This window comes from Prenolepis imparis, unplaced genomic scaffold, assembly GCF_030444845.1.
Source record: "Prenolepis imparis isolate NDT839.2.m4 unplaced genomic scaffold, iyPreImpa1.0 SCAF_15, whole genome shotgun sequence".
NCBI classification, from domain to species: Eukaryota; Metazoa; Arthropoda; class Insecta; order Hymenoptera; family Formicidae; genus Prenolepis; species Prenolepis imparis.
In genome coordinates, this window is record NW_028141173.1 from 819,825 (window position 1) to 846,556 (window position 26,732).

The window sequence follows — 26,732 nt, forward strand, 5'->3', positions numbered from 1 at the left end:
TTCCGGTTGCTTAACAAAGGAACAATTAAAATCATTTTATCAGCTCTAATTTTTACATAAACATACATCATAAAACATGCGCCGGATAATATCTAACACAGATACTATCAACCTTGCAGTTAACAGATAAATATTCATTTAATAAACAATGCTGATTAAATAAATTTTATTTCATAATTCTTCTTTTTAAGCTTCACGAAAAAATATAATTCAAAACTGTTCGACACATTTTTCATTCAAATTGCATTATATAATTTAAATTATGAAGCATTATGTATATCATTTAAATTATAAATCGAAAAAGTCTTTCTGTATATTTATTGCAGCGCATGATCTTGGCGCAACATTTTCATCACTTATATTTTTTAAGTAGAATCGGATAGCAAACGAAAAAACTAATATTTTTCGATATATTTTACAAGAAAAATATTCAATGATTTCTCACCTTTGATTTAATAATTCAATACCTCATCATTAAGTGACCACGATCTTTAAACAACAGAATACATATTGAACAAAACTGTATATTGTTCGTCATACTTTCCTTAAAATATCACAATTATTAAGTTAGTAAATTTGCCTCATTTTTTAACATTTATCTATTTATAATTATTGAATCATTGATATATATAATCCCTATAATTTTAATTAGAATTATAAATTTTCACTCCTTCACAATTGATGAAGGTATTTTTGACAGTGTAACCCGCATTTGTTAAACAACGTTTAGCTTCCAAGATATGAGAGATTGAAGTGGTCGGTAGTAGCAGAATGTATGCAAATCTGCCTCCAAAACCTGTAAGCTTTCCCGCTAATCCATATGTGTTTGCAATCGAACAAATATTATCAAATGCGTCATTCGACAAACTACTTTCACTCAATAATTGTTGATTCCGTATAATGCACATCTGCAAATCATGAAAAATGTTAGTTATAAAACAATGCACATTCTATCAGATAATTATGTACTGGATAATCTTGTCAACACATCAAGATTAAACTATATATATATGTATAATAACACTATTGAATAAAAACGAAAAAAATACCTTTAATTCATTGTTATGTTGTTCAACTAGATTGTACAAATGCTGACTACGTAAATTGGCCGTGGCATTATTTATTGATCTGAGCTTATAATATATTTGTATTGCTGTGTTGTTTAATTGATCTAATAAAGACTCAAATGTCATAGAAGAATAGTGTTGCAGCCTTGCCAATTGTTCCACTAGTTCGAATTTATTCTGGCGAATCTTTGAATCGATCAGTAGAATCTTCATTTTCATCACATTCCGAGACTCTGTAGAATATCTTATATAATTGTCAAGTCGACATACTGTTGTATTGCCATATACGCAAATATTGCTATCGATCGTTGTACACGCATCGTCTTGCACATATTTCTCGCAGTGTTTAGTATAAGTTTTAATATCCTCCAAAATTTGATAATTAAATAGAGCAAGTTCAAATGAGAAGTCATCACCTCTCTGTATACGCTTCCAATGCAAAAAGCACGTTGCGAGACATACTACGAACGATGTCGAACTACCAAGACCAGCGCCGATGGGTATTTCCGTGGATACTTTTACGTAAAAAGATTTTATCTCGAATTCCTCACGGATAGCGATAGAATAAAGCAAGAAAAAGAATATTCGTAAACTCAATCTCTGCTCTAATGTTGTCCACTTACCGTTAATAGTAATAAAAGATTTCACATATTCAAATAGATTCATTGGATGTATTTGTGTGATAACAGGTTCAGAAAATATTTTTCGAACTTCTTCTAAAGATATAGTATACCCAATTAAGTCGACGGCAGGAAAATCTATCTTAATTTGTGTCTCATTAGGTAGTTCGTGGAATTCGAGTTTGGTATGAAGATCTAAGCCGGTCGCAACGCAAGCTCTTTTATACATCACCGAATGTTCTCCGGATAAGATAATTCTGCCCGGTGCGGAAACTTCAAAACTCGCCATCCTTTTTATTCAATAAAAATATCTCTTCTTCACAGAATTGTAACGTTGAACAGTAAAGTGTTTTTTTTTTAATTTTCAACTATTAAATCTTTATATCATAGACAAGAAAAAAGATGCCACTAATAATAAAAATTTGAAACGTTCTTTATCGCACACAAGGCAGTGTTTATATTTCCTGTACACTTTCACGTCTCAGTCGTGACTGATTTCCTTTCGGAACATATAATAACATTACCCCAATGTCTCATGACTTTATATACGAACTACAAAGTCAAACTTTTTCAATGTTTTAATCAGAAGTCGTTAGAATATATGCTCATATCTAATTTAAAAATTACATATTATTTTCAATATCATGTACGATTTCTGCTGTTGTCGTTTCAAATAATATTTTATGTCGCAATTTTAAAATATATATAGAAATGTGTGTGTATAATATGCGTCTAAGTACATGTGTGTAATATACGGTAAACATAAAAAAATATATAAATCTATTGATGCAGTTTATTATGTAATTATATATATCGTATAAGTACTCGTATATTGAATTATTTTACTTAACATAATCATATAATTGTATTCAATCATAAATATTGCCTAATTTCATCTTATAATTTTATAATAATTTTGACATAAAAAATTAAAAGCATTATTTTTCTTAATTAAAATATCGCATTTATGCTTATGATTTATTTCGACTTAATAACATTTATTACAAACTCCGGCTAGAGAGAATTATTTCGAAGAATAATTTACAATTTTATATTAAATGTCATAAACTTCTAGTATATAAAACTAAAAATATAAAGAAATAGAATACAAATAAATATTTTTTTTCTTTAGACTATCACTACATTTTACGCAAATCCAATTGAAATAATTTTCGTAATTGTTGTTACAGTAATATAATCAGTTATATAGTAATTTTTCACTTTATCGTATAGATATTCTTAGGCAAAAGACAACTTTTCTGTCATATCTTTCCATGTAATAATAATAATTACAATAATTATTTTTATTCGAAAAATACTTTATTATACTATATCTCTATTACGGATGTCGTTTATTTATTCACAAGCTACTTTAAAAATAAAGTTGAAGAAACAAAGTTATTTTTTTTATAAGTATATAAAAATTAATTAGATTTTTTTTATGTTATCTCACTCATATTCGATAGTATTGATTGAAAATATATAGAAAGATGTTCTTTTTTAGTGCCGCAATAAAAATTCCTATACTCATTTACATTTATTATCTCATATTTCCGAATATGGATAATGTGATAATTCATTACAGATATGCAAAGTATTTCATAATTCGCGCCTACAAATTATATAGCATTATTATTTTATGAAATATTAAAAATCCTGAAATATTGTTTTCTGATGTGCTTAACAAAGAGAAATTATTAAATAAATCTCATCTGATCAGTTCTGTTTGTAGACAGATATAGATCCATAAGACACGTAACCACGCAAACTATCAACCGGCACGCAGCTCACATACTTATAGTCGACTAGTGAAAAATATTTATTAAATATATTTTGTTGGATAATTTTTTTGTTAATTGTCGTAAAAAATGCTTTAGAGAAAGATTTAACATGTTTTTTATTAAGTTATACAGGAAATAGCGCTGTATTATTTATAAGTTCAAATTATGAAAACAAAAAAATACTCTCTGTACCTATCAATTTACAAACTGAAAACAGTTTTCCACATATTTTACTTTTATTGCAGCGCATGATCTTGGCGTAAAATTCTGATAAACTCAAATTTTCGAAATAGGATGCGATTAAAAATTTAATATTTTTTCACACTTTTTACAAAAATAATATTGAATGGATTCTCTTTGATTTTATAATTTCTTACGATGTAACAGACCGCCTAATTTCTTAAACAGTACAAATTCTCACTCCATTACCATTTATGCTGTTCTCATGGACATTGAAACCCTTGTTTTTTAAATATGTCTTGAGTTTCTTAATTGATTTTTGTGTAATATGTGGTGGTAGCAAAATGTATGCATATTTGCCTGTATGACCTGCGAACGTTCCTACGTGTTCTTCACATTCTATACATTCTGCATGATCGATCATTAAATCCAATTTTCTACACAAATCTAATTTAGTCAGGCTATCTTGATATTGTTGAATTAACTTCTGCAAAACATGAGAAACTCAAGTTATAAAACGATACAATTTTTAGCAGATAATTATGTACTGAAGAATCTTATTAAACGTATGACAGACAAAAGAATATAGTAAAATAATATCGTTAGTTGCAAAGAAGCGAAGCAGCGAATACCTGTAATTTTATGTATGCTTCCTTTCGAGCCTGGGGATCAGAATCGGGATTCTTATGAAAATTGTTAATATCAACGAGCGTTTCACAAATATCTTCTGATGTTTTGTCACTACAATTTAAATATTTGTTCATATTTTCGGAATCTTCATGTTTTTGCTTCACTAGGTTCATCGCTTCTCCATCCACATCCAAGTTAATATTTAAGTCGACTAGCAGAATATTTATTTCTGGAGCATCAATTTTATCAACAGAATATGTGTCTTCCTCGATGTTATATTTAGATTTTATTATTTGGCCATAACAGCACACATCAATGTCGCTTTCACATACAGAGCCCAATACAACTTTTTCGGCGAGTTTAGCGTAGCTCGAAATGCTGATTAAATCTTGCTCATTAAATTCATTGTACGCACCCTTCTGTAGCCGCGCCCAACCTAGAAAACACGCCGAGACACATACCGCGAACGATGATGAATTGCCAAGGCCAATGCCGATGGATAATTTCATCTCCGTTAACACGGTCACGCTGAAAGATTTTATATCGAGTTCCTCATTTTTAGCGATATGCATGAGTAAGAAAAAAAATATTTCTAAGCTCAATCTCTGCGGGTGTGTCTTCCACATACCATTTAAGGTGATCAAGGATCGCAAGAGATTAAGAAACCGGATATGATCGGAAATCAGTTCCGTAAAATGCGCAGAAGAACGAAAATTGGTAATTACTTCCAAAGGTATCTTTAACAATAACTGAACATTCTCGAATTCTATATGAATACTTTCTTTTCTTTCAATAATAGATAATTCGTAGAAATAAATTTTGGTATTACAATTTAAGCTGGCCAAAACAACATGTTTTCCATACATTGCCCCGAACTTTCCGGATAAAACAATTCTTCCCGGTGCGACAATTCTAAACATTATGTTATTTATCAATAAAGATATTGCTTCTCCAAAGAACTGATGTAATGTTGAACAGTAAAAAGCAGGAAACTCAAAATTTGCGTAGCTCCTATAAACATAAATAATTTATTCTGTAAAAATGCTCTATAACGCTATATCTCTACAAGCTATGTAGCACTGTAGAGCAAAAAAAAAGAGCGAAGAACGAAAAAAAGAAAGAGCTACAAAAGCTTTTAGAGCGAAAGATTTCTTACAGAATATACGACTTATTAGAATCTCAAAAATTGTTTCGTTTTATATAAGTTAGAAATGCGCGTAATATCAGTTATGTGTGTCAAAAATATTTCGTCAACAATATGTTATTAAATAGATATGCAAACAAAAGTAACGTAATTAATTAAATTTAATTAATCTCTTGATATTTACCCTTGTTTTCGTTATCAGCAGATAAATCATAAATTGCCCTCTTTTTCACTTGCAGTGCATCACACACAAGTTTGAATAATATATTTTCAATTATTAAATCCTTATATCACAGACAAGAAAAAAGAAACCACTACTAATAAAAATTTGAAACGTTCGTTATCGCACACAACACAGTGTTTATATTTCCTGTATGTACACTTTCGCGTCTCAGATGTGACTGATTTCGCGCGCGTCTCGGAACATATAATAACATTATTCCGAAGTCATGACTTTAAATATGAACTACAATCTCAAACTTTTTCAATATGTTAGGAAGAAGTCGTTATAATATACATGTATGTGTGCTTATCCAATAATAATATATTATTTTCAATATCATATATCAGTTCTCTTATTGTCAAATAATGTGTAATGTCGCAATTTTTAATTATATGCATGAATGCGCATGTGTATCATCTAAATACATATGTGTAATATGTCGTATAATAAACATAAAAAAATACATAATACTTTGATGCAGTTTATAATTAATGTATATCGTACAAATATTCGTATATTGGATTACATTGTTTTATATGATCATATACATATAGTTATGTAAATCATATTATTGTCTAATTTAATGATATAATTTTAATTATCGAAAAAAAAAAACGAAATGCGCTTTTTTTTATATAAAACATCGCATTTATCCTTAAAACCTAATTCGACTTAATAACATTTATCACAAACTGCGGCTGAAAAGAATTATTCCGGACTAGGATAATTCACAATTTTATATTAAATCTCTTAATTCACAATTTTATATAAATCTCTAGTATAAAACTCAAGATATAAAAACACGAAATACATGAATAGCTTTTTCCTTCAAGTTATCACTACACTTTGCACAAATCCAATTGGAATAATTTTCTTAATTATTTTACGTTATATAGTAATATAGTCATTTTCCACGTTATCATAAAGATATTCTTAAGACAAAAGATAACTTTTCTGTCATCTTTCCATTTAATAATAGTAATTACAATAATTTATATATGTTTATTCGATAAGTTTTTTAATATCTCTATTACGGATGTCGTTTTTTTTTATTCAAGTCAGTTTAGATATCAAAAGCGAAAAGTACATGCAAATTTTTTTATAAGGTTATAAAAATAAATTAGACTTTTTTTTATATATTATCTCACTCGTATTCGATAATACTAATAAAATATATAGAAAATGTTTTTTTTTAATATCGTAATAAATGTCTATACTTATTTACATTTGTCTCATATTTCAAAGTGAACCATGTGATAATTGATCAGAGATATACAAGGTGTTTCATAATTTGCGCCCACAAATTATATAACGTTATTATTTTATAAAAAATTAATACTCCTAAAGTATTTTTTCCTTATGTTTAACAAAGAGAAATTTTTTAAATAAATATCACCTACTCGGTTCTGTTTTTTAGACAAACGTAAATCCATAAGATTTGCGCCCAGATAACGACGCAAACTTTCATCCACGCAACTCACAATCGATTACTGAACAATGCTTATTAAATATATTTTATTGGATAATTTTTTTATGTTAATTGTCGCAAAAAATGTTTTAAAACTAACTTATTTTTTATTAGGGAAAATATATAGATAGGGAGGAAATAGCGCTGTATTACTCATAGGCTCAAATTATGAAAATAAAAACACTCTATATACCAATTAATTTACAAATTGAAAATAGATTTCCGTATATTTGACTGCAGCGCATAATCTTGGCATAAAATTCTTATCAACCTATATTTTCAAAATAAAATATGCGATACAAAACATTAATATTTTTTGACATGTTTTGCATATTTTAGAGACATAATATTGAATGGTTTCGTCTTGATTTCATAATTTTTAACGACGTAATTATTAAGCAACAGAGTAATATATATATTAAACAAATCTATATAAAGTTCGTCTATCTTCAGTTAAAACGCCATAGTAATTAAGTTAATGATCTAGCACATTTTTACATTTAGTTATTATTTAATTTTACACAAGCACACACACAAATATATATATACACACGTGTGTGTGTGTGTGTGTGTGTATGTAATCCACAATTTTAATTCATATTTTCAAAATTGTTGTCAATTGTCAATCCATTCTTACAACTCACACTGGCCGGATAGCTCATGAAACCTTTTTTCTCTAAACGTGTCGAAAGATTCGTGATTTGTTCTTGTGAAATATCTAGCGGTAGCAGAATGTATGCAAAGTTGTTTGCATAACCTGCGATCGTTCCCGCATAGCCTATACCTTCCGCAATCGAGCACATACGTTTCAATTCCAGATGTGACAAATTTAATCGAGACAGCAATTTTTGATATTCTTTAATTATTTTCTGTAAAACATGAGAAATACAAGTTATGAAACAATTCAATTTTTAGCAGATCATCTACTGGAGAATCTTGTAAATGAAACGACAGACAAAAGGATATAATAAAATAAATTAATATCGTTAATCGCGACAAAGCAAAATAAATACCTGTAATGTTAAGTATTCGTTCTTTTCATCATAATAAAAACCATTTCCATGGTAATTATTTATATTCGTCAGCACTTCACACATTTTAATTGATATTTCGTCAGACATATTTAAAAACGAATTCTTGCATGCGGAAAGATTAAAATTTTGCGTCGCTATTTGCTCCATTCGATCGCCTATCTCCGATTTATTTTTTAAGTCGACCAGCAAAATATTTATCATTGGAGCATTAATTATATCAACAGAATATTTGTCTTCCTCGGTGTTGTATTTAGATTTTATTATTTTGCCGTAACAACACACATCATTGTCGGTTTCGAACACATAGTTCAATACAACTTTTTCGGAAAGCCTAGCGTAAGTCCAAATCCTGTTGAAATCTTCATCCTTGAATACACTGTCATCACCCTTCTGCAGCCGCGCCCAATGTAGAAAACATGCCGAAAGACATACCGCGAACGATGATGAACTACCAAGGCCAACACCGATAAATAATTCCGTGGATACGCGCACGTGAAAAGGTTTTATATTGAGTTCCTTGTCTCTAGCGATATGCATAAATAAGAAAAAAAATATTTCTAAGCTAAATCTCTGCCGGCGTGTCGACCACATACCGGTAATCAAGGATTGCAAGCGTCTACGAAACCGGATATGATTTGAAATCAGTCTCGTAAAATGCGCAGAAGAACGGAAATTGGTAATTATTTCCAAAGGTACAGTCAACAATATATTGACATCAAGAAAGTCTATTATAATAATTCCTGTCTCATCAGGTAGTTCGTTGAAATGGAGCGTGGTACGACGATTCAAGCTAGCCAAAACAACATGTTTTCCATACATCGCCCCGCACTCTCCGGATAAGACAATTCTTCCCGGTGCGGAAATTCTAAACTTTATATCGTCACTCATGTTTTTTGTCAATAAAAATATCTCTTCTCCAAAGAAAGGATGTAACGTGTTGTATTAGTAAAATGCAGGAAACTGAAAATTTGCGTAGCTTTTATTAACATTTATTAGAATCACGAAAATTATATTTTAGTAACGAGATTATAATTGTTCTTTCTTTTCGTTTTGTATAAGTTAGAATTGCGCGTAATGAGCAGTTATATATGACAAAAATATATGTCGTCAGCAATACATTATTAAAGGACATGCAAAAAAAAGTAACGTACTTAAATTTAATCAAACTTTCGATATTTACCCTTGTTTTCGTTATTAGCAAATTAATCCTAAATTGTCTTGTCTTTCTCTTTCAGGGCGTCACACACAAGACTATACATTAAATCCTCTTATATCACAGACCAGATAAAAGGAACTCCTAATAATAAAAAAGGAATCTAATAATAAAAATTTAAAACGTTCGTTATCGCACACAACACAAGTGTTTATATTTCCTGTAGGTACACTTTCGCGTCTCAGATGTGACTGATTTCGCGCGCGTCTCTCTCTCGGAACATATAATAACATTATTCCGAAGTCATGACTTTAAATATAACTTACAATGTCAAACTTTCTCAATGCTTTAATAAGAAATTATTAGAATATATGCTTATATATAATTTAAGAATTATATATTATTTTCAATATCATAAACAAATTGTCATTGGCTTATTCGCGTACACACGTTTTAATTAATGTTGCAATGTTAAAATTATATGTATGATTGCGCGTGTGTAATAATCGTCTATAAGTACATTTGTTTAATATTTCATACGATAAACATAAAAAAATATATAAAATTTTGCAATTTATGTCATAATTAATGTATATCGTACAAATACTCGTATATTGGATATATTGGATATATATTGGATTATATTGTTTAAATTAATTATATAATTATATTATTGTTTAATGTAATTATGCGACTTTATTTGACGCAAAGATTAATAATACTATTTTTCTTATTTAATAGATCGCATTTATATTTATAAAGCTTAATTCGAATTAACATGTATCACGAACTCTAGCTAAAGAGTTCCGAAATAGAATAATCTACTTTTTTCAATAATTTCTTTATAAATGGGTAAATCTGGAATGTATAAAATTAAAAATATAAAAAATGAATATTTTTTTTTCAGGCTATCTACTTATTGACAAATCCAATTGTAAGAATTGTTGTAATTAAATTATTTTATGTAATACAGTTATTTTTTTATCTTATTTTATATATAGATATTATTAGTGCAAAAGAGAACTTTTCTGTCATTTATCCATTTAATAATAATAATAATAATAATTCGTATGTTAATTCGACAAATATTTTATTACCTCTATTACAATTTCCGTTTCTTTATTCAAGTCACTTTGAATAATGAAGTTAAAAGTGAAAAAACGTGTAAATTTCTTTGAAGAGTTTATGAAAATAAATTAGTCTTTTCTATATATGTTATATTCCACTTAATTCGATAGTACAGATAAAATATACTGAAAACTAAAATATACTGAAATATACTGAAATATGTTATATATTCAATTATCCTAATAAATGCATGTATATCGTAACTCTTATTCACACTTGTCTTATAATTTATTCCGCATTGTTAAAAGTAGACCATGTGATAATTAATCACAGATATACATGTGTTTCATTTGTTGATAATTCATGCCCACGAATTACATAGTGTTATTATCTAATAAAAAATGAAAAATTCTGAACTATTGTTTTCTGATGCTTAACAAAAAAAGAATTATTAAATAAGAATATTAAAGAAGAACCCAGTTAACACCGTATTTTTAGATTTTAGACGTATATTCATAAGACGGAATGACATATGTAACCACACAAACTATCGACCGCGCAGTTCACAGACATATGTATGTATGTCCGCCTAATGAACAACTCTGATTAAATAAATTTTAATTCAATTCCTTTTTGCGTTAGCTTTGCAGAAAAAAATATAATTTAAAACTGTTTGACTCATTTTCAGTCACAAATTGCGCAAATGTAATTCATAGAATTGAAAATATCCTGTATACCTATTAATTTACAAATCGAAAGAGTCTTCGGTATATTTATTATAGTATATGATCTTGGCGCGACATTTTCATCAACTTATATTTTCGAAGTAGAGTGAGATGAATATGAAAAAGTAATTTATTTCGTATGCATTCCATTTTTCGTATGCATCAATGCAATTTTATAACAATGTATTTTACAACAAAAGTATTCAATGATTTCTCGCTTTTAATTTCATAATTCAATACGTCGTTAGCAAGGGACCGCGAACTTTAAGCAATAAAATATATATTAAACAAAATATATATTGTTCCTTTTTCTTCGCATAAAATACAGTAATTAATTTAGTAATCTTGCTACATTTTTTACATATTTATATTTAACGGATAAGTTAGAGCCAAACACGAATGTCAGTTTCAAGGAAGAATATTTTGTTGTAACTGATTCGTTGTGCATAGGGCACTAATTTTTCTTGGTAAGACATTAAGAAATTAATGAATTTCTAATTCGAGATTTTTATTAAACCCCTTTGTCCCCGATAAAGCTAAATCTCAATTCGAGTTTTTAACTTTTAATAAACCTCTTTGTCCCTTCTAAAGAAGCATAGGCGAGAAAAATATAGGAGGCAAAGTCTCGAATTGAGATTTAGTTTTAGCAAGGATAGAAGAATTTAATAAAAATCGCAAATTAGAGATTTATATAAATTTCTTGATATTATACCAAGAAAAATTAGTGCATAATAAATCGATTTAACAAAAAATTCGTCCTTGAAACTGACGCACAGACATCCGCGTTTGATTCTTAACTTGCCCCTGTTAAATTTAAATATGATTTATATATCAAAAACTTAAAGTTGTAATTTTTTACATTTAATTGTTTCTTAGTATTTATTCATAATTCATATATATATATATATATATACATACAATAGTTAATTTCAATATAATCAATCATCGATTCTCACTCCACTACAACTCACGCTGGTCAACGTGACTTTGAAACCCTCTCCCATTAAGTGTGTCGAAAGACTCGTGATTCCTTCTTCTGTAATACTTGGTGGTAGCAAAACGTATACAAATCCGCCTCCAAAACCAGTAAGCTTTCCCGCGAATCCAAAATCATATGCAATCGAGCAAATAGTATCAAATCTCGGATGCGAGAGAGAAAAATTTTGAACTATTTCTTGACTTATCAGAATATATATCTGCAAAACAGGACAAATGTTAGTTATAAAATAATATAGTTTCTAGCAGATAATTACGTAGAATCTTAAAGAATCTTGAAAACGCAGCTGGACACAAAAATATATAATAAAGTAATATCGTTGTTCGCAAAGAAATGAAAAAAGATACCTGTAATATATCGTATAAATGCTCTTGAGATCGAAGTAAATCGGGATTTCCGCGAGTATAATTTATGTCACTGAGCATTTTATACATTTCTTCTGATATCATGTCAAATGAATTTAAAACAAAGTCGGCGTAGTTGGGATGAGAATGTTTCAGTTTAGCCATTTGTTTCGCTCGTTCGCTCTTATTCTGACGAATATTTGAGTCAATCAGTAGAATCTTCATTCTTGCAATATTTATGGTACTTATACAATAACTTAAGGGATTGATATATTGAAATTTTCCTGTTTGGCCGTATAAACAAACGATGTTGTCAACCGCGAACATATAGTCTTGCATAATTTCCTCGCAGCACGTAGTGTATCTTAAAATCTCCATTAATTCCTCCTCATTAAATGCATTGTGGGCACCTCTCTGCAGACGAGTCCAACGTAGGAAGCACGCTGCTAGGCATACCGCGAACGATGATGAACTACCAAGGCCGGCGCCGATGGGTAATTCCGTGAACACGTGCACGTAAAAAGACTTCATCTCGAGTTGCTCGTGGTGAGCGATAAAATAAAGCAAGAAAAAAAATATTTCCAAGCTAAATCTCTGCTCGAATATGCTCCACATGCCGTTTGAGATGATTAAGTATTTCACGTAACTAAACAATCTGATTGGACTTGAAACCACGTTCACGAAATTTCCATTCGAAAAGAAGCTTAGCACTTTTTCCAAAGGTATATTCAACGATAGATCGACATCGGGGAACTCTATCTTGATCATCTTTTCTGGCTCATCAGGTAGTTCGCAGAATTTGAGTCTGGTACGACGATCTATGCTGGCCATAACAACATTTTTTCCATACATCATCGAGTGCTCTCCATTTAAGACAATTCTGCCCGGTGCGGAAATATTAAAATTAATCATTCTTTTTATCAATAAAAATATCTCTTCTTTATAAAACTGACGTAACGTTGAATAGTAAAGGGCAGCCGATTAAATTTGCGTAGGTCTTGTAAATATTCTTTAGAACGATGAAAAATATATTCTCGTGAAGAAGGTCCAGAACTTCAGAGATTATATTTGTCGTTTCTTTTTGTTTTGTATTAGAAACACGTAATGTCAGTTATTTATGACAAAAATATCAAATGGATATGCATATAAAATAAGTACTTAAAGTAATGTACTTAAATCCATCAGGTTCTCGTTATATGCGCTTATTTTCATTTCTCAGTAGATAAATGTCTTGACTTTTCCTTTCAAGGCACTACACACATATATCTTTATACATTTTAACTATTAATAAATCTTTATATCGTCAGAAAGGCTACTAATAATAAAAATTGAAAATGTTAACACACACAAAGATAATGTTTATATTTCTTGTACACTTCTGTCTCTCAGTTGTGACTGATTTCGTCCCGAAACATATGTAATATATATTACTTCAAAGTCATGATTTTTAAATATTAACTACAATGTCAAGTTTTTTCAATGTTTTAGTAAGAACTCGTTAGAATATCTGCTTATACATAATCTAACAATAACATATTATTTTTAGTGTCATGAAAAAATTAATCAATTTCAAAATGTAATATGTATAAGAACGCGTATATATCGTGTAAGTATATATGTGTAATATTATATATGATAAATATACAAAAATATATGATACTTGGATGCATATGAAATATAGAGTTAAAATAATAACAAATCTAATTAGATTCAATCAAACTCTCCTTCTGTCATATTGTTCCCAGCATTGTTAACAAAACAATAAATCTGTCATGTTGCTTGTTCTTTCAAAACTCCACGTACATATATGTATATATGCAAGTGTAAAAATGATATATTTTCAATGATTTAATCATTGAAATTTAGTTAATAAGCGAGGAAAAAACCACGAGCATAATAAAAATTATTCAAGTACTTTCGTACTTGAATACCGCAAGACAATGTTTAAACCTCGTGTTGTACAAATCTTTGTCTCGGTCGTAACTCGATCGATTTCGTTTCGATAATAATAACGGAGCACTTTCCGAAGCACGAGTCTAAATATTGGGTACAATGTTGCCATAGTTTTTTAATGTTTTATAATGAGAAATTATTAAAACATATAATCTATATATAATCTAAGACTGGGTGACATATATATTACTTGTCCGGTAAAAAATTTTTTATGTATAATCATATATAACAATATAAAATTATATAGAAATATATAAAATTCTGTATAAGTTATGTATAATTATATATAATTTTATATGACTTATTATATAATCATATATCATTTTATATTAATATTGGCTAGATGTCAATCAACATTAATATAAAATGATATATAATTATATAATAAGTTATATAAAATTATATATAATTATACATAACTTAAACAGAATTTTATATTGTTATATATAATTATATATAAAAAATGTTTTACCGGTGCAATGTAACAATAACAGCTTTTTGGGGAGAAAGAGAAAAAAAAGAGATTGGAAATAATTAAAAAATCTTAGCAATCGTCAGAGTAATCTGTGTATCATTTGTATAATATAATAATATACTGCAAAAGTGCAAACGATACCTTTCCTATTAAAGAACGGCTGAGAAACGCGAGAAATAATTATGTAGTTGTTGCATTTTTTTAAAAATACATATTTGTAACTAGAAATTTATTCTGTAAAATCGATTTTTTATCCCTGATCTTTCACTATACGAATCATCGATTTATATATAAATAATTATATAATTACATATAAATAAATCATTTAAGCATCAAAATTTAAATTTAATTTCTTTCATACATATATAATATAAACTTTCTATTTTTTTAAATTAAAATATTCATCTTAATTAATTGCTATGCATTTATTTTGAGGTAACGGAACTATCTACAATCTACAGTCTATACACTCTAAATCTACATCTCTATCAAATATATATAAAACTGTTACCTCGTAATAAAATAATTTATTACTCACCAGTCGATGCGCAATAGTGGAGTTGACTACATCGAAGCTACGTTGATCTGTAACATACAAATAGAATATAAATTATAGCAGCGCTTTAAACTTTAAATAATTAATATCTCTAAAAATTAATATTTTACAAATTAAATTGTATATTTGACGCGTACTTTTATATTTATACAAATAAGTTTATTTCTCTCTAATTTTCCTTTATTTAAATTATTCAAATATATATAAATAAGAATTAATATATATGCGTAAAAAAATACGTGATTTATCACAAGTCAACTATTATACACATATATATAATATTATATAAATATTATAATAAATATTATATAAATAATAAATACTCACCACAGAGTTGCTTCGCCGGCGCCTGATGCCTCCAAGGCCTGCTCCTCCTCTCAGGTCAGGTTGATCAAGATTGCCCGATAATTGTCAAAGTCTGTTTATTTAAACGCGCGATACTTTGGACGACACTCCCGCACGTAAACGCGCGATACTTTACACGACACTCCCGCACATAAACGCGCGATACTTTACTCGACACTCCCGAACTTGAATGCGCGACACTTTACACGCCATTCGATTGTGTTTTATAGATACTCGCGTTGTCGATCAATTCGCTCCATTTTGTGGCGATATCAAGCATCATATGTGCTTCATTAGTAATTATCGCCGTTTGTTAATAATTACTATTCTATAATATCAATAATATATTTCGCTTTCTTTAATGAATATTAATATTATTAATAAATTAATATTATATGCAAGAAATTTTGTACGTTCTTTACTACGGATAGGCAAAAACTCGATTATCAATTTTAATTTATTCGCGGCTTGCAATTAATGCGACTTGTGTGTTTATTTCTGAATTACGCACGTCAGTGCAACCTATGAATCGCAAAAATAAAAAAGAATAAAATAAAATAACATATATAATTCGTAAAAATTTTAAAATATTATAGTAAACTTTTCTGCAAATTGTATATCACTATTACTTTTTCTTTTAGTCGTAGAGATAAAACATCCGCGAAATATCTGATATGATCTCACGTTATTTTAATATAATTTTATTTTAACCAACATATAATCAAATTATCAACATGAATGAATGGATTACAAAATATTATATAAAATCTGTACATTTATAATAATAAATAACTAGAATTATTTAATTATTTACAACAATTTATAATCACACATACAATTAATATTTGTTAGTGTATTCTTTATAAAATAAATTAAGTTAAATATACTATGTACTATATAAAATGTTTCTTTTCTTTTTCTTAAACTATATTATAATAGTCATAATTGTTATCATATTCTTAATCTTTAGTAATCCATTCATTTGAAGGTAACGGAACTATCTACAAAATCTACAGTCTACACAATCTACAATCTAGATCTACACATCTTCACACAGTCTAATATCTACAAAACCGTTACCTTTTATAATAAAATAGGTTTTTACTTATCGGAGTCGATGCGCAATAGCAGAGTTGCACTGAAGCTACGTTGATCTGTAACATAACAAACAAAACTCCAATTATAGTAGCGCCCAAAATAATGAATATTTTAGAAAATTATTGTGTATTAAATTTTATATTTGATGTGCACAATAAACAGAAATATATATAAGATAATTAAATAATTTTATAAATTTGTATTTAATAATAATTAAATTAATAAACCAATAATAAAAAGTATTTACCTCATGGTTGCTCCGCTGGTGCCCGATGTCTCTCCTAGACCTCCTCCTCCTCCTCCTCTCAGATTGTCAGTTACGTTGATCTGTAACATACAAATAAATTCAAATTATATAGCAGAAAATAATTAATATTTTAGAAAATTATTATTGTATGCATTGAATTTTATATTCGATGCATACAATAATAAACAGAAATATAATTATGTACAATAAGAAATATAATTATATAATATAAACCAATAATAAATATTCACCCTATGTTATTCTGCCAGTGCCCGATATCTCTCTCAGATCTGCTTCTCCTCTCAAATTGTCAAGATCGTCAGTTACGTTTTACGTTGATCTGTAACGTACAAATAAATTATAGCAGCGTCCAAAATAATTCATATTTTAGAAAATTATTACTGTACGCATTGGAATTATTTCCATCAATATCAAGTACGCAGAAATATTTAAATAATTTTATAAATTTTTATTTAATACAACTAATAAAAAATTCACTATGACTAATAAACAAATAATAAATATACTCACTCCAAAGTTGTTCCACCGACGCCTAATGCTACCTCGAGCCTCTTCCTTCTTCTCTCTTATTTCACCATTGTCGCTCTTTCGCTGCTAGTGGCACTCACTAGAAAAAAAAACAATTAATATTACAATCTGTTACAAACAGATAACTACGTATGATTACACGTGCACTTATCATACTCGAATATAATTGAGTGAGCGCCCAACATTTTCGACTTTAATGACTGTTAATGGCAGGCGACGCGCACTCGATCATGGCGGGAAGATAATAACGCGGGAAGAAGCGCGCGAGACTCGATGCCTACGATCGCGACATCTCGATATCTCGATATCTCGATGTCTCGAAAGACTAACTTCGCATGCGCACAAAATGGCGGAGGTTGATGAACAACAGTCGAAAATTATCAAAATATGATTTACTTACCAATTAAATGCGTCGCGAATTAGAATTGATCCCGCGTTCACGATGTTTCGTTACTTATGAATGATATTAGCAGCTTCACATTGATTCACAATTGATACGATGCGTCAATATAATATATACTATGTCGCGCGAGTAAAGCGAGCGAATAAATATCTTGCTTCGAAACAAAATCGTCGTTTCAATAATACACTTACGAGTTACTTAAGAAACTAAATAATGCGAAATGATATTCACTCAGTAAATGATCCCGTAATACTTGTCGCAATCGCGACTCGCAAAATAATACATACGGAGAGCGTCGCGTCGCTGCCTACCTGTTCGAGAGTCGCCTCGCGAATGACAATAATGATATGCCGCGCGTCGCCGAATGCCGAGTTTACATACCGAGCAATCAGAAATTATTGAAATACGATTCCAATTATGATTTACTCACCAATTAAATGCGTCGCGATTCAGAATCGCATCTGTCCTCCACGTTGCGACGTTTCTCTATACAGACACCGGAACCCGGAACTACGTCAGCAGCGTCACCACAGGCAGGGAAATAATGTGCCAAGTTCAATTACGTCATTGGCGATTTCTAGAGAAATTATACGTCACGACGTCACGTGACCACGTTCTCGCTCCTAGGGGAAAGTTCCGCGCTCGCTGCTCTGATTGGTTGTTTACGTTCCGAGATTTTCCTGCCGACGTTCATCTATATTATTCCGTAATCGATGACTGTGGAGCTGGAAATCTAGTAACATTGTATCGATGAATTTGGCTAGCTTTGCTAACCGCGATGCATGATGCATGGCAATATTTGCAAAATGGCTGGCGACAAGATTGTAGATTGTTCGCAAAATTATAACAGCGAAAGAATAAGCGAGAATGGTGACTTGAATCTTAATTTGAATTTGGAGGACGAGCTCGTCGAATCAGTCGAATATATACCTTGTCCGGAATTTCAATTTTCGGTAAATCAATTTCCACTCTTTCGATCTTGTGCCTTGATATTTTTTCTGTGCTTCATAATATTTCATCACAACTGGTATTAACTCATTTTGCATCAATCGCGTTATTTTATATACGATTTTATCGTAGAAAATATTACATCGAAAATATTACATATGTCATGTTTCTCTATATCGAAAATTCTTTGACAATTAATTGTACAACTTTTTTGGTGTCAAAATAAGCATCTCCTCCCTCTGTTATAACTTATAAACTATATTCATAGATAAATATACTTATTTTTTAATAATACATTGATTACATTTATAGTTCTCATTATTTTATGGCTTCTCTTTCATGATTTTTGTAAATTTATATCTATGTATGTATATATAACATGCATAAACTTAAATTTTTTAGGTAACAGCATGTTATATTTGTAACGGATATTATGGGCCTTGTTTTGAGGAACCAGTCTGCGCAACCTGTCATGCATTTTTATTTCCAAATGATATTGATCTACTACAAGTCCCAATCTTCAGTGAGGTATATATTTAATCTATCTTTTGATATAATCTGTCTATTATCCATAATTTTTATGTAACATATTAATAAATTATTAATATATTACTTTTCATATATTACTAATAATATTGATGTCACTCTTACTTATACATATGCTTTTTGAATCTAAAATAGAAAACAGATGATGAAGATTCGGGAAATGATGAGCCAACTGATCTTTACTACAATCATGAGAGAAGAACTAGTCAACAACAACAAAATTCTCCACAGAGCGTCAATCCTAATATCCCAAACATACAACAGAACCCGTCAAATCATAACATGAACATTTCTCGCAGATCTTATGCGCAATATCAAAATGCAGTGCCTCAATGCAACTATCATGCTCTGCAAAACAATTCAAATAGCAATTCTGTCGATAAATGTATGGTAGCGTTTACAAGGAATGCATCAGTATCGCGCGATGTGAATCTCGATCTGCAGAGTATGATGTGTCAAACGAGAAGCGGCTGTCATCAAAATTGCATAAACGGAAATGAGCGACACGTTCAGGATATGATGGAGGAGGATCTGCGATGTACATCAGAGACATTTGGCAATGATGGCCAGAACAATGAACATAGAGAGAATGTCGCACCGCAGTATTGGAACTACAGAGCGTACGAGGATGTGGGCGAGCCGTCACGACCGTACAATTTATCGGAGAGACTAGACATATTGTCGAATCACAGGCACATCGAGCACGAGCCTATTAACGAACCGGGTCTGGTAGAAAGATTACCGCCCGAGGTGTTGCTCGCCATCTTCTCGCATCTCGACGACATCAGTCTGTGGTCAGCGGCGAATGTCTGCCGACGATGGTGTGGTCTATTATCGACGCATGTAACGCAGTTGCAATGGAAGCAGCACGTCAAACTACGCTGGCCCCTGTACAAACCGATCGGCTGTGTCAAAAATTGGTACAAGGTGTATGATTACTTAGCCTCCTCTGCGCCATGTCGAACTTGTTTGGCGCAGACCTCTTTGAGATCCAGACCTTCGAGGATGGAGGAGAATTCTTGGCGAAGGAACAGACTACGTAGTGAACTTAAAAGTTTAAGAATTGATCCACCCGAAGGAATTGAAGCAATGCCACTTGATCATATGTGTTGCCATTGGCAGGCCACAATCACGGGACCAGTGGGAAGCCCATATGAGGGAGGATTATTTTATCTATATCTGCAAGTACCCTTCAGGTATATATATAAAAGCTACAATAATTCTATTTTTTATATCTACAAATTTTTGATTCTTGATAATAAATTGAATGCCCCGATGAAATCTTTAAAATGTCTGTTAAAGTTTAATTGCAAAATATCTAGAAAATTAGATTTTAATAAATTATATAAAATATAAAATGAATTATAATAGATTGTAATGTAAAGACTAATATTTTTTTTCATTTTAAGTCAATACTTTTATCTAAACTCTAATATCTATGAGTAAAAAAAGTGCCATAGTTCTCGCTTTGCATTTTCGACACTTTATGTTATTAATATTTAATTTTAATTACATCTTACATTATATATTTTATATTGTTAAATTTTATGTATATAACATATGCTTTTTAGTTATCCCATGTGTCCACCTGTAGTGAGGTTTCTAACAAAAATACTTCACCCAAACGTCTCCAGACATGGAGATGTTGGCATAGACTCGATACATCATAATTGGTCTTTGGCTCTCACGATATCTAAAGTCCTTATTAGTGTACAAAGTCTACTTACAGACCCATATTGTCAAGTGAGTAAATTTTGATATTTTATTGATTTAAAAAATTAATCGATAGTTTCGTTCATTTTGGTTAAAAAGTTATTAAAAACAAATCCAGAAAATTATAAAATAAATTGAGAAGAATATTTTTTTGTCAACTTTATAATATACTCTATGCATCAATAATGCAATTATATTATTATTACTTTTGTATTATTGTTAATCTATGACGCATTGATTATCTAGGTATGTATGGAACCAGAATTAGGGGAGATGTATATGAATGATCGCGAGAAATTCGAGGAAGTGGCTAGGGCGTGGACATGGAGGTACGCGATGCATGATGTTGTGATGCCGCTTTAGTGCACCGCAATGTATAAATCTCAATTAATTCGTGTAATTAATACTTAAATTACTTATAGACGTTATTAGTATATATAGATTCTTATCTGCAAATTATTTAATAAACTGATAATAATTTGTGATATATTGTGCTAAGATCTATGAAAACTGAATGTATATTTATAGGAATTATTTGCTAATCGCTATTATATACTAGTTACTAGTGAATCGGTCATTTTGTATATCCTAAAGTTCATTATAAAATATATACACATTAACATTTTTACATTGTTATTTCAATATTTATATTTTTATAAAATAATTGTCAATGATATGTCAATACATAGGGACTTGTGAAAGTTTTGAGATTTTCAAATATTTATTTTATTTTATTCTTTTTATTTTGAATATTAATATTAATTTTGACTATTGTTAATAACAATCTGAATTATGAAGAAAATAGAAATCCTGAATCAAAATTTCGAAATCTACTTGAATTTAAATAATTTAATAATAAAATTGACTTTTTCTCGTCACGAAAGTTGTGAGAGCAAATAATAAAATATAATATATAATAAATTTTTTTTTGAGCCCAATCTCCGGGCGAACGAGGCTCTTATGGCAACCCTGCTTGTACGGCGGGAGAGCGTTGATTGGCTAACCTAAAAGTCGCGTATTCAAACATCTCGTCGAACCGAACCCGGATTCCGGAAGGAGTCGAGAAGGAGGACAGCTATTCTCGACCGAGCGCGTAGACCTGGAGCTCGATTTCCGCTCGCTCCGGATGGCCTGAGGTGGACAGGTATGATTCGAGCGGCGACTTAAGATGATCCTGAGGAGTTTCCCGTTCGCGCAATGGGTCCTGATCTTCATCCTCGCCGTCGTGATAGTCTTTCTGCGGCTGCGGATAAGCGAGCTCGAGGAGAGCTACAGATCGCTGCGTACGTCAAATACGTATAACTTGGTTTGGAGACGCGAAATCGCTCTAAATTCTCTTAAAACATTCGCTTCCTTTACCAGACGATGCCGTCGTGCAAGCGCGAATCGACACGACTAGGAACGACGCCCGCGTCGAAGCGCCGAGCAGTCCCGAGGACGTCGTCGTCATATACAACAGGGTGCCGAAGACTGCCTCCACTAGTTTCGTGGGATTAGTTTACGACTTGTGCAAGCAGAACAAGTACCACGTGCTGCACATCAACGTGACCAACAATATGCACACCCTCACTCTCGCTAATCAGGTGCTACATCTGTCATTTTGGCTGACGATTCAATTGTAGAATGCAGTTTGTGTTGTAGCGTACTTTTTCAAAGTACAGTAATTTTTGCTTCGATACAAGATATATGATAACACTTCACATAGTAGAGCATATAGGAAGTATAACGTGTCACTAATTATTTCTTTGTTAATTAGATTTAGATATTTCATGTTTCATTTAAAGTTGAAAAAGTGATATGAACAAATCTATTGCAGTTCCCAATTGTACTTTCTCAAAATACTGTGTAAACTTTATCTGATATTTTAAATTATCAAAATAAGATCTTTTAATTTTTTTTTTACCAATGCAAAGACAATTACTTATAATTTTTACTTAGAAATTTATTATATTAATGTAGAAATATTATATATATAGGTTCAATTTGCAAAGAATATATCAAACTGGAATTCTATAAAACCAGCATTTTATCACGGGCATATGGCATTTTTAAATTTTGAAAAGTAGGTAGAATGAAGTTTGCATCTTTCAGATAAATTTGCTTGTTTTATTTAACAAATAATATAATTTAATTTGCAGATTTGGTATTAATCGTAAACCTTTGTATATAAACTTATTGAGGAAGCCTTTAGACAGATTTGTATCTTATTATTACTTTTTACGATATGGCGATAATTTTAGGCCCCATCTCATAAGGAAGAAACATGGAGATACAAAGGTTTGTTGTGTTTTTATATGAAATATAGATAAATTTGTTCGATTAATCAACTTATTCCATCTGTTTAGACATTTGACGAATGCATAAACATTGGTCAACCTGACTGTGATCCTAATAATATGTGGCTACAGATTCCATTTTTATGCGGCCACGACCCAGCTTGTTGGTAAATCTTCATCTTTTTATAACTTTGCAAGTAAAAAAATTTTGCAAATTCTTTCTATATTTCTTATCTATATTTTTTTAATATACTTTTAAACATTAAAATGTATATACTTATATATGATAATTATAAAGAGAATATATATGCTTATTATTATTTTTTCTTTTGCAACAGGGAGATTGGTAACAGCTGGGCATTAGACGAAGCCAAACGAAATCTACAAAGGCATTACTTCCTAATTGGTGTGACAGAGGAGTTAAATGACTTTGTGGAAATATTGGAAAATGTACTGCCACGATTTTTCAAAGGAGCGTACAACTTTTTTTTACATAGTAAGTGTCTAATAATTTATGACAGTATTTATTTAAATTTTTTCGAGATCACAGCACAACATATATTTTTCCTTGATTCAATTATCACAGTTAACATATTATAAATCACATTAAATATTATAATACTTTCTTTAACTTCTCAGACAACAAGTCACATTTACGACAAACTACTCAAAAACTCAACCCATTACCTGAGACAGTAGAGAAGATTCAGCAGTCGGTGGTATGGAGAATGGAAAATGAATTGTATAATTTTGCTTTGGAACATTTTCATGCTGTCAAAAGACGACTCATAAATGCTTCCCCTCAGGATGCAAATCAACGCTTTATGTACGAAAAGATACGGCCAAAATAAATCTCTACTTTTTTACATAAAACTTACTTGAAGAATATAACAGTGCAAATTCTTCCAATATTCCTGTGACGGATAACTGAATGTGTACTTAATGTAATTAAATGTAAAATAGTTTTTTTTTTTATAAAATCATTAATTTATCATTAATCCTGTAGTCCTAATAATTTATTCTCTCTTCCTACATACACACATATATAAACTATACACATATAAAAGCTTTCCTTCAAAATTCTTTGTCTCGGCACTTGTAATATTTTAAAGAAACTAATATAATTATATAAATAATTTAAACAGATCTCTATCTAAAAATTCATTATGAAAAACAATTGGCATGATATATTTGATTTGTATACTATGCGTCATTGACTAATTCAACACTACAATGATTTCTTGGTCTAAGAGCAAACATATAAACTGGATATATACCATGTGGAAAATTAGTTTGTTGTAATTCCTTAACACAAATAAGATCAGCTTTTTCAAACAGAAACTGCAAACATTTCAGCGGTCTGGTTACAGAAGAGTCCTCCGTGTCAATTTCCATATTATTGGAACTCGTGATATTTTCTTTCACCACAAGTATACCATTATTTTTTAAACCCAATCTGCAAATCCAAATAAAAAAATGAGAACTAATGCTTCATTCTTCTTCGGTATAATGATAAAGCAGAATGGAACTCACGAGCACTTTCTGAAAAATTCTATTAAATCATCATCCCGTAAATGTCCCAATACCCATTGACACCATATAAAATCGTATTTATTTGCTACAGGGCAGAAGTCTTGCAAGCCTTAAAAGACAAGTGTGTTTATATATATCTGTCGCATACTAAAAATTTCAATTTTAAATATAAATACACTACCGATAGGATAATACTGATTGATTCTTGACGAATAGTTTTCCAGATAGATTTTTGCTACCTCTAAGAACTTGGGATTTTGTTCGACTAGATCAACATGTTTAAAATATTTCATTAATAAATTCTTGGTGATTCTACCGATACCAGCCCCACAATCTAAGGCATATGCTTTCAAAGGTGGATTTTCTAACTAAAACAGATAAAATAACAGTTCTCTGCAGATACATATTTTAATTTACTATTTAAGCTCTCTTTTCTTATAATTTTTCTCAAATTTTTTATCAAATTGTGATCAATTTCAAAAATTGTATAAAATCTTATATTTTGTGAAATGATAATTTTAATTTTTAAAATCGGGGATCGAATTTGCTATTCTTCATTTTATCTCTTATCCCTTCTTAAATCTAAACTATTTCGAATAAAAATTAAACACTGGAAGATTAAATTATGCATAATTACGAAACATGGTAAATAAATACACTTCACATTCGTGAATTTTAAAACTAATCCCAAATTTCACAGCAATACATATCTTACAATCCACTTTAATTCATCTATTTTTTAATTAAACGTGTAATTGCATTCAGATCGTTTCACGAAAACTGTGTGATGAAAAATATGTTAGGTTAGGGGTTAGGTTAGGTTTAATACGTACCTCGAAAAGAGATTTTAAGAACTGCATGGAGCCTTTTATGTCAGTCCGCGAGATAAATCCGAATCCTCCTAGCATTCCGTTTACCGTGGGTGGAATGCGGTCCCAATATTTCGCAGCCGCGTTATAAAATTCGCCCTTGCACGTGTTCGCGTCATGTTGCCGTGTCTGCATTTTTGCGCACTATATTCTACGATTTTCACAAATATACCGCGCGCGCGATTTCTTACGAGACTCTACGCAATCTTGTCAACGTAAATATGACGTGAGACATTACAAAAGTTGTAATTATCCAACAAAATCTCAGATGACTGCCCGGAACGTGAACACAGCAGCGCGCGAGCTACGCAGACGCAGCTTCGTAAATGTCATAGTCGTAAATGACTCACATGACCTCCCCCACTCTTCACGACCGCGCGCGCCGGCGTCGGTCACATGACCTCCCCCACTCTTCACGACCGCGCCGGTCACATGACCTCCCCCACTCTTCACGACCGCGCCAGCGCCGGTCACATGACCTCCCCCACTTTTCACGACCGCGCGCGCCGGTCACATGACCTCCCCCACTCCTACCCACATACCACACGCGAAATGACACAAGGTCGCTTGGGTCGCATTCGCATCGACGATCGGCGAGCCTGTAAGTCGTAAATTGTTCCGCTTGGTTAGGCGCTTTTAGAGCCCCATGAAATTTGTTTATATCATCTACATTAATGATTGTTATCAATATTTTTGTATTATGGTGTATAAAACAATGTATTATACGAAATTATATATAAAAACTAAAAAAGTCAAAGAATGAATCAACATTATAAAATCTTGAAAA

General features: G+C 30.7%; 7 protein-coding genes and 1 long non-coding RNA gene across 12 annotated transcripts; 2 read left to right on the forward strand and 6 right to left on the reverse strand.

Annotated features, from left to right (window-relative positions):
• Window positions 1-553: 553 nt before the first annotated feature.
• Window positions 554-2,218, reverse strand: LOC145946151 (mevalonate kinase-like). 2 transcript variants are annotated; one of them, XM_083055629.1, is made up of 3 exons: window positions 1,691-2,218; window positions 1,050-1,300; window positions 554-908 (listed from the first exon to the last, which is right to left on the reverse strand). In XM_083055629.1, exons 1-3 carry the CDS (start codon window positions 1,974-1,976, stop codon window positions 645-647), a joined length of 801 nt encoding a protein of 266 aa, XP_082911755.1. In that variant the 5' UTR covers window positions 1,977-2,218; the 3' UTR covers window positions 554-644. The 2 variants fall into 2 exon arrangements, with proteins under 2 accessions (XP_082911755.1, XP_082911754.1); XM_083055628.1 differs by having other exon boundaries at window positions 1,050-2,218.
• Window positions 2,219-3,178: 960 nt separating this feature from the next.
• LOC145946036 (uncharacterized) lies at window positions 3,179-6,007 on the reverse strand. 2 transcript variants are annotated; one of them, XM_083055412.1, is made up of 4 exons: window positions 5,607-6,007; window positions 5,108-5,289; window positions 4,281-4,714; window positions 3,179-4,135 (listed from the first exon to the last, which is right to left on the reverse strand). In XM_083055412.1, the coding sequence occupies exons 2-4, from the start codon at window positions 5,196-5,198 to the stop codon at window positions 3,869-3,871; spliced, it is 792 nt and encodes a 263-aa protein (XP_082911538.1). In that variant the 5' UTR covers window positions 5,199-5,289; window positions 5,607-6,007; the 3' UTR covers window positions 3,179-3,868. The 2 variants fall into 2 exon arrangements, with proteins under 2 accessions (XP_082911538.1, XP_082911537.1); XM_083055411.1 differs by having other exon boundaries at window positions 4,281-5,289; window positions 5,607-6,006.
• Window positions 6,008-6,545: 538 nt separating this feature from the next.
• On the reverse strand, window positions 6,546-9,568 carry LOC145946061 (mevalonate kinase-like). The gene is made up of 3 exons (XM_083055446.1): window positions 9,328-9,568; window positions 8,127-9,107; window positions 6,546-7,982 (listed from the first exon to the last, which is right to left on the reverse strand). The coding sequence occupies exons 2-3, from the start codon at window positions 9,033-9,035 to the stop codon at window positions 7,704-7,706; spliced, it is 1,188 nt and encodes a 395-aa protein (XP_082911572.1). The 5' UTR covers window positions 9,036-9,107; window positions 9,328-9,568; the 3' UTR covers window positions 6,546-7,703.
• Window positions 9,569-12,031: 2,463 nt separating this feature from the next.
• Window positions 12,032-13,265, reverse strand: LOC145946201 (mevalonate kinase-like). The gene is made up of 2 exons (XM_083055725.1): window positions 12,438-13,265; window positions 12,032-12,289 (listed from the first exon to the last, which is right to left on the reverse strand). Exons 1-2 carry the CDS (start codon window positions 13,263-13,265, stop codon window positions 12,032-12,034), a joined length of 1,086 nt encoding a protein of 361 aa, XP_082911851.1.
• Window positions 13,266-16,019: 2,754 nt separating this feature from the next.
• On the reverse strand, window positions 16,020-18,517 carry LOC145946189 (uncharacterized). Of its 3 annotated transcripts, XR_014427019.1 has the most exons (6): window positions 18,491-18,517; window positions 17,640-17,736; window positions 17,360-17,448; window positions 17,109-17,188; window positions 16,869-16,917; window positions 16,020-16,091 (listed from the first exon to the last, which is right to left on the reverse strand). It is a non-coding gene; the product is annotated as an uncharacterized LOC145946189 (long non-coding RNA). The 3 variants fall into 3 exon arrangements; XR_014427018.1 differs by lacking the exon at window positions 16,020-16,091 and having other exon boundaries at window positions 16,728-16,917; XR_014427020.1 differs by lacking the exons at window positions 16,020-16,091; window positions 18,491-18,517 and adding an exon at window positions 18,058-18,303 and having other exon boundaries at window positions 16,728-16,917.
• Window positions 18,518-18,839: 322 nt separating this feature from the next.
• Window positions 18,840-21,870, forward strand: Morgue (modifier of rpr and grim, ubiquitously expressed). Its single transcript, XM_083055556.1, has 5 exons — window positions 18,840-19,013; window positions 19,411-19,536; window positions 19,690-20,750; window positions 21,126-21,297; window positions 21,514-21,870. Exons 1-5 carry the CDS (start codon window positions 18,843-18,845, stop codon window positions 21,628-21,630), a joined length of 1,647 nt encoding a protein of 548 aa, XP_082911682.1. The 5' UTR covers window positions 18,840-18,842; the 3' UTR covers window positions 21,631-21,870.
• Window positions 21,871-22,218: 348 nt separating this feature from the next.
• Window positions 22,219-24,516, forward strand: LOC145946258 (heparin sulfate O-sulfotransferase). Its single transcript, XM_083055794.1, has 7 exons — window positions 22,219-22,550; window positions 22,630-22,850; window positions 23,244-23,329; window positions 23,406-23,544; window positions 23,613-23,710; window positions 23,882-24,039; window positions 24,183-24,516. The coding sequence occupies exons 1-7, from the start codon at window positions 22,436-22,438 to the stop codon at window positions 24,392-24,394; spliced, it is 1,029 nt and encodes a 342-aa protein (XP_082911920.1). The 5' UTR covers window positions 22,219-22,435; the 3' UTR covers window positions 24,395-24,516.
• Ntmt (N-terminal methyltransferase) lies at window positions 24,510-26,291 on the reverse strand. The gene is made up of 4 exons (XM_083055795.1): window positions 25,910-26,291; window positions 25,258-25,444; window positions 25,077-25,185; window positions 24,510-24,999 (listed from the first exon to the last, which is right to left on the reverse strand). Exons 1-4 carry the CDS (start codon window positions 26,078-26,080, stop codon window positions 24,747-24,749), a joined length of 720 nt encoding a protein of 239 aa, XP_082911921.1. The 5' UTR covers window positions 26,081-26,291; the 3' UTR covers window positions 24,510-24,746.
• Window positions 26,292-26,732: the final 441 nt, after the last annotated feature.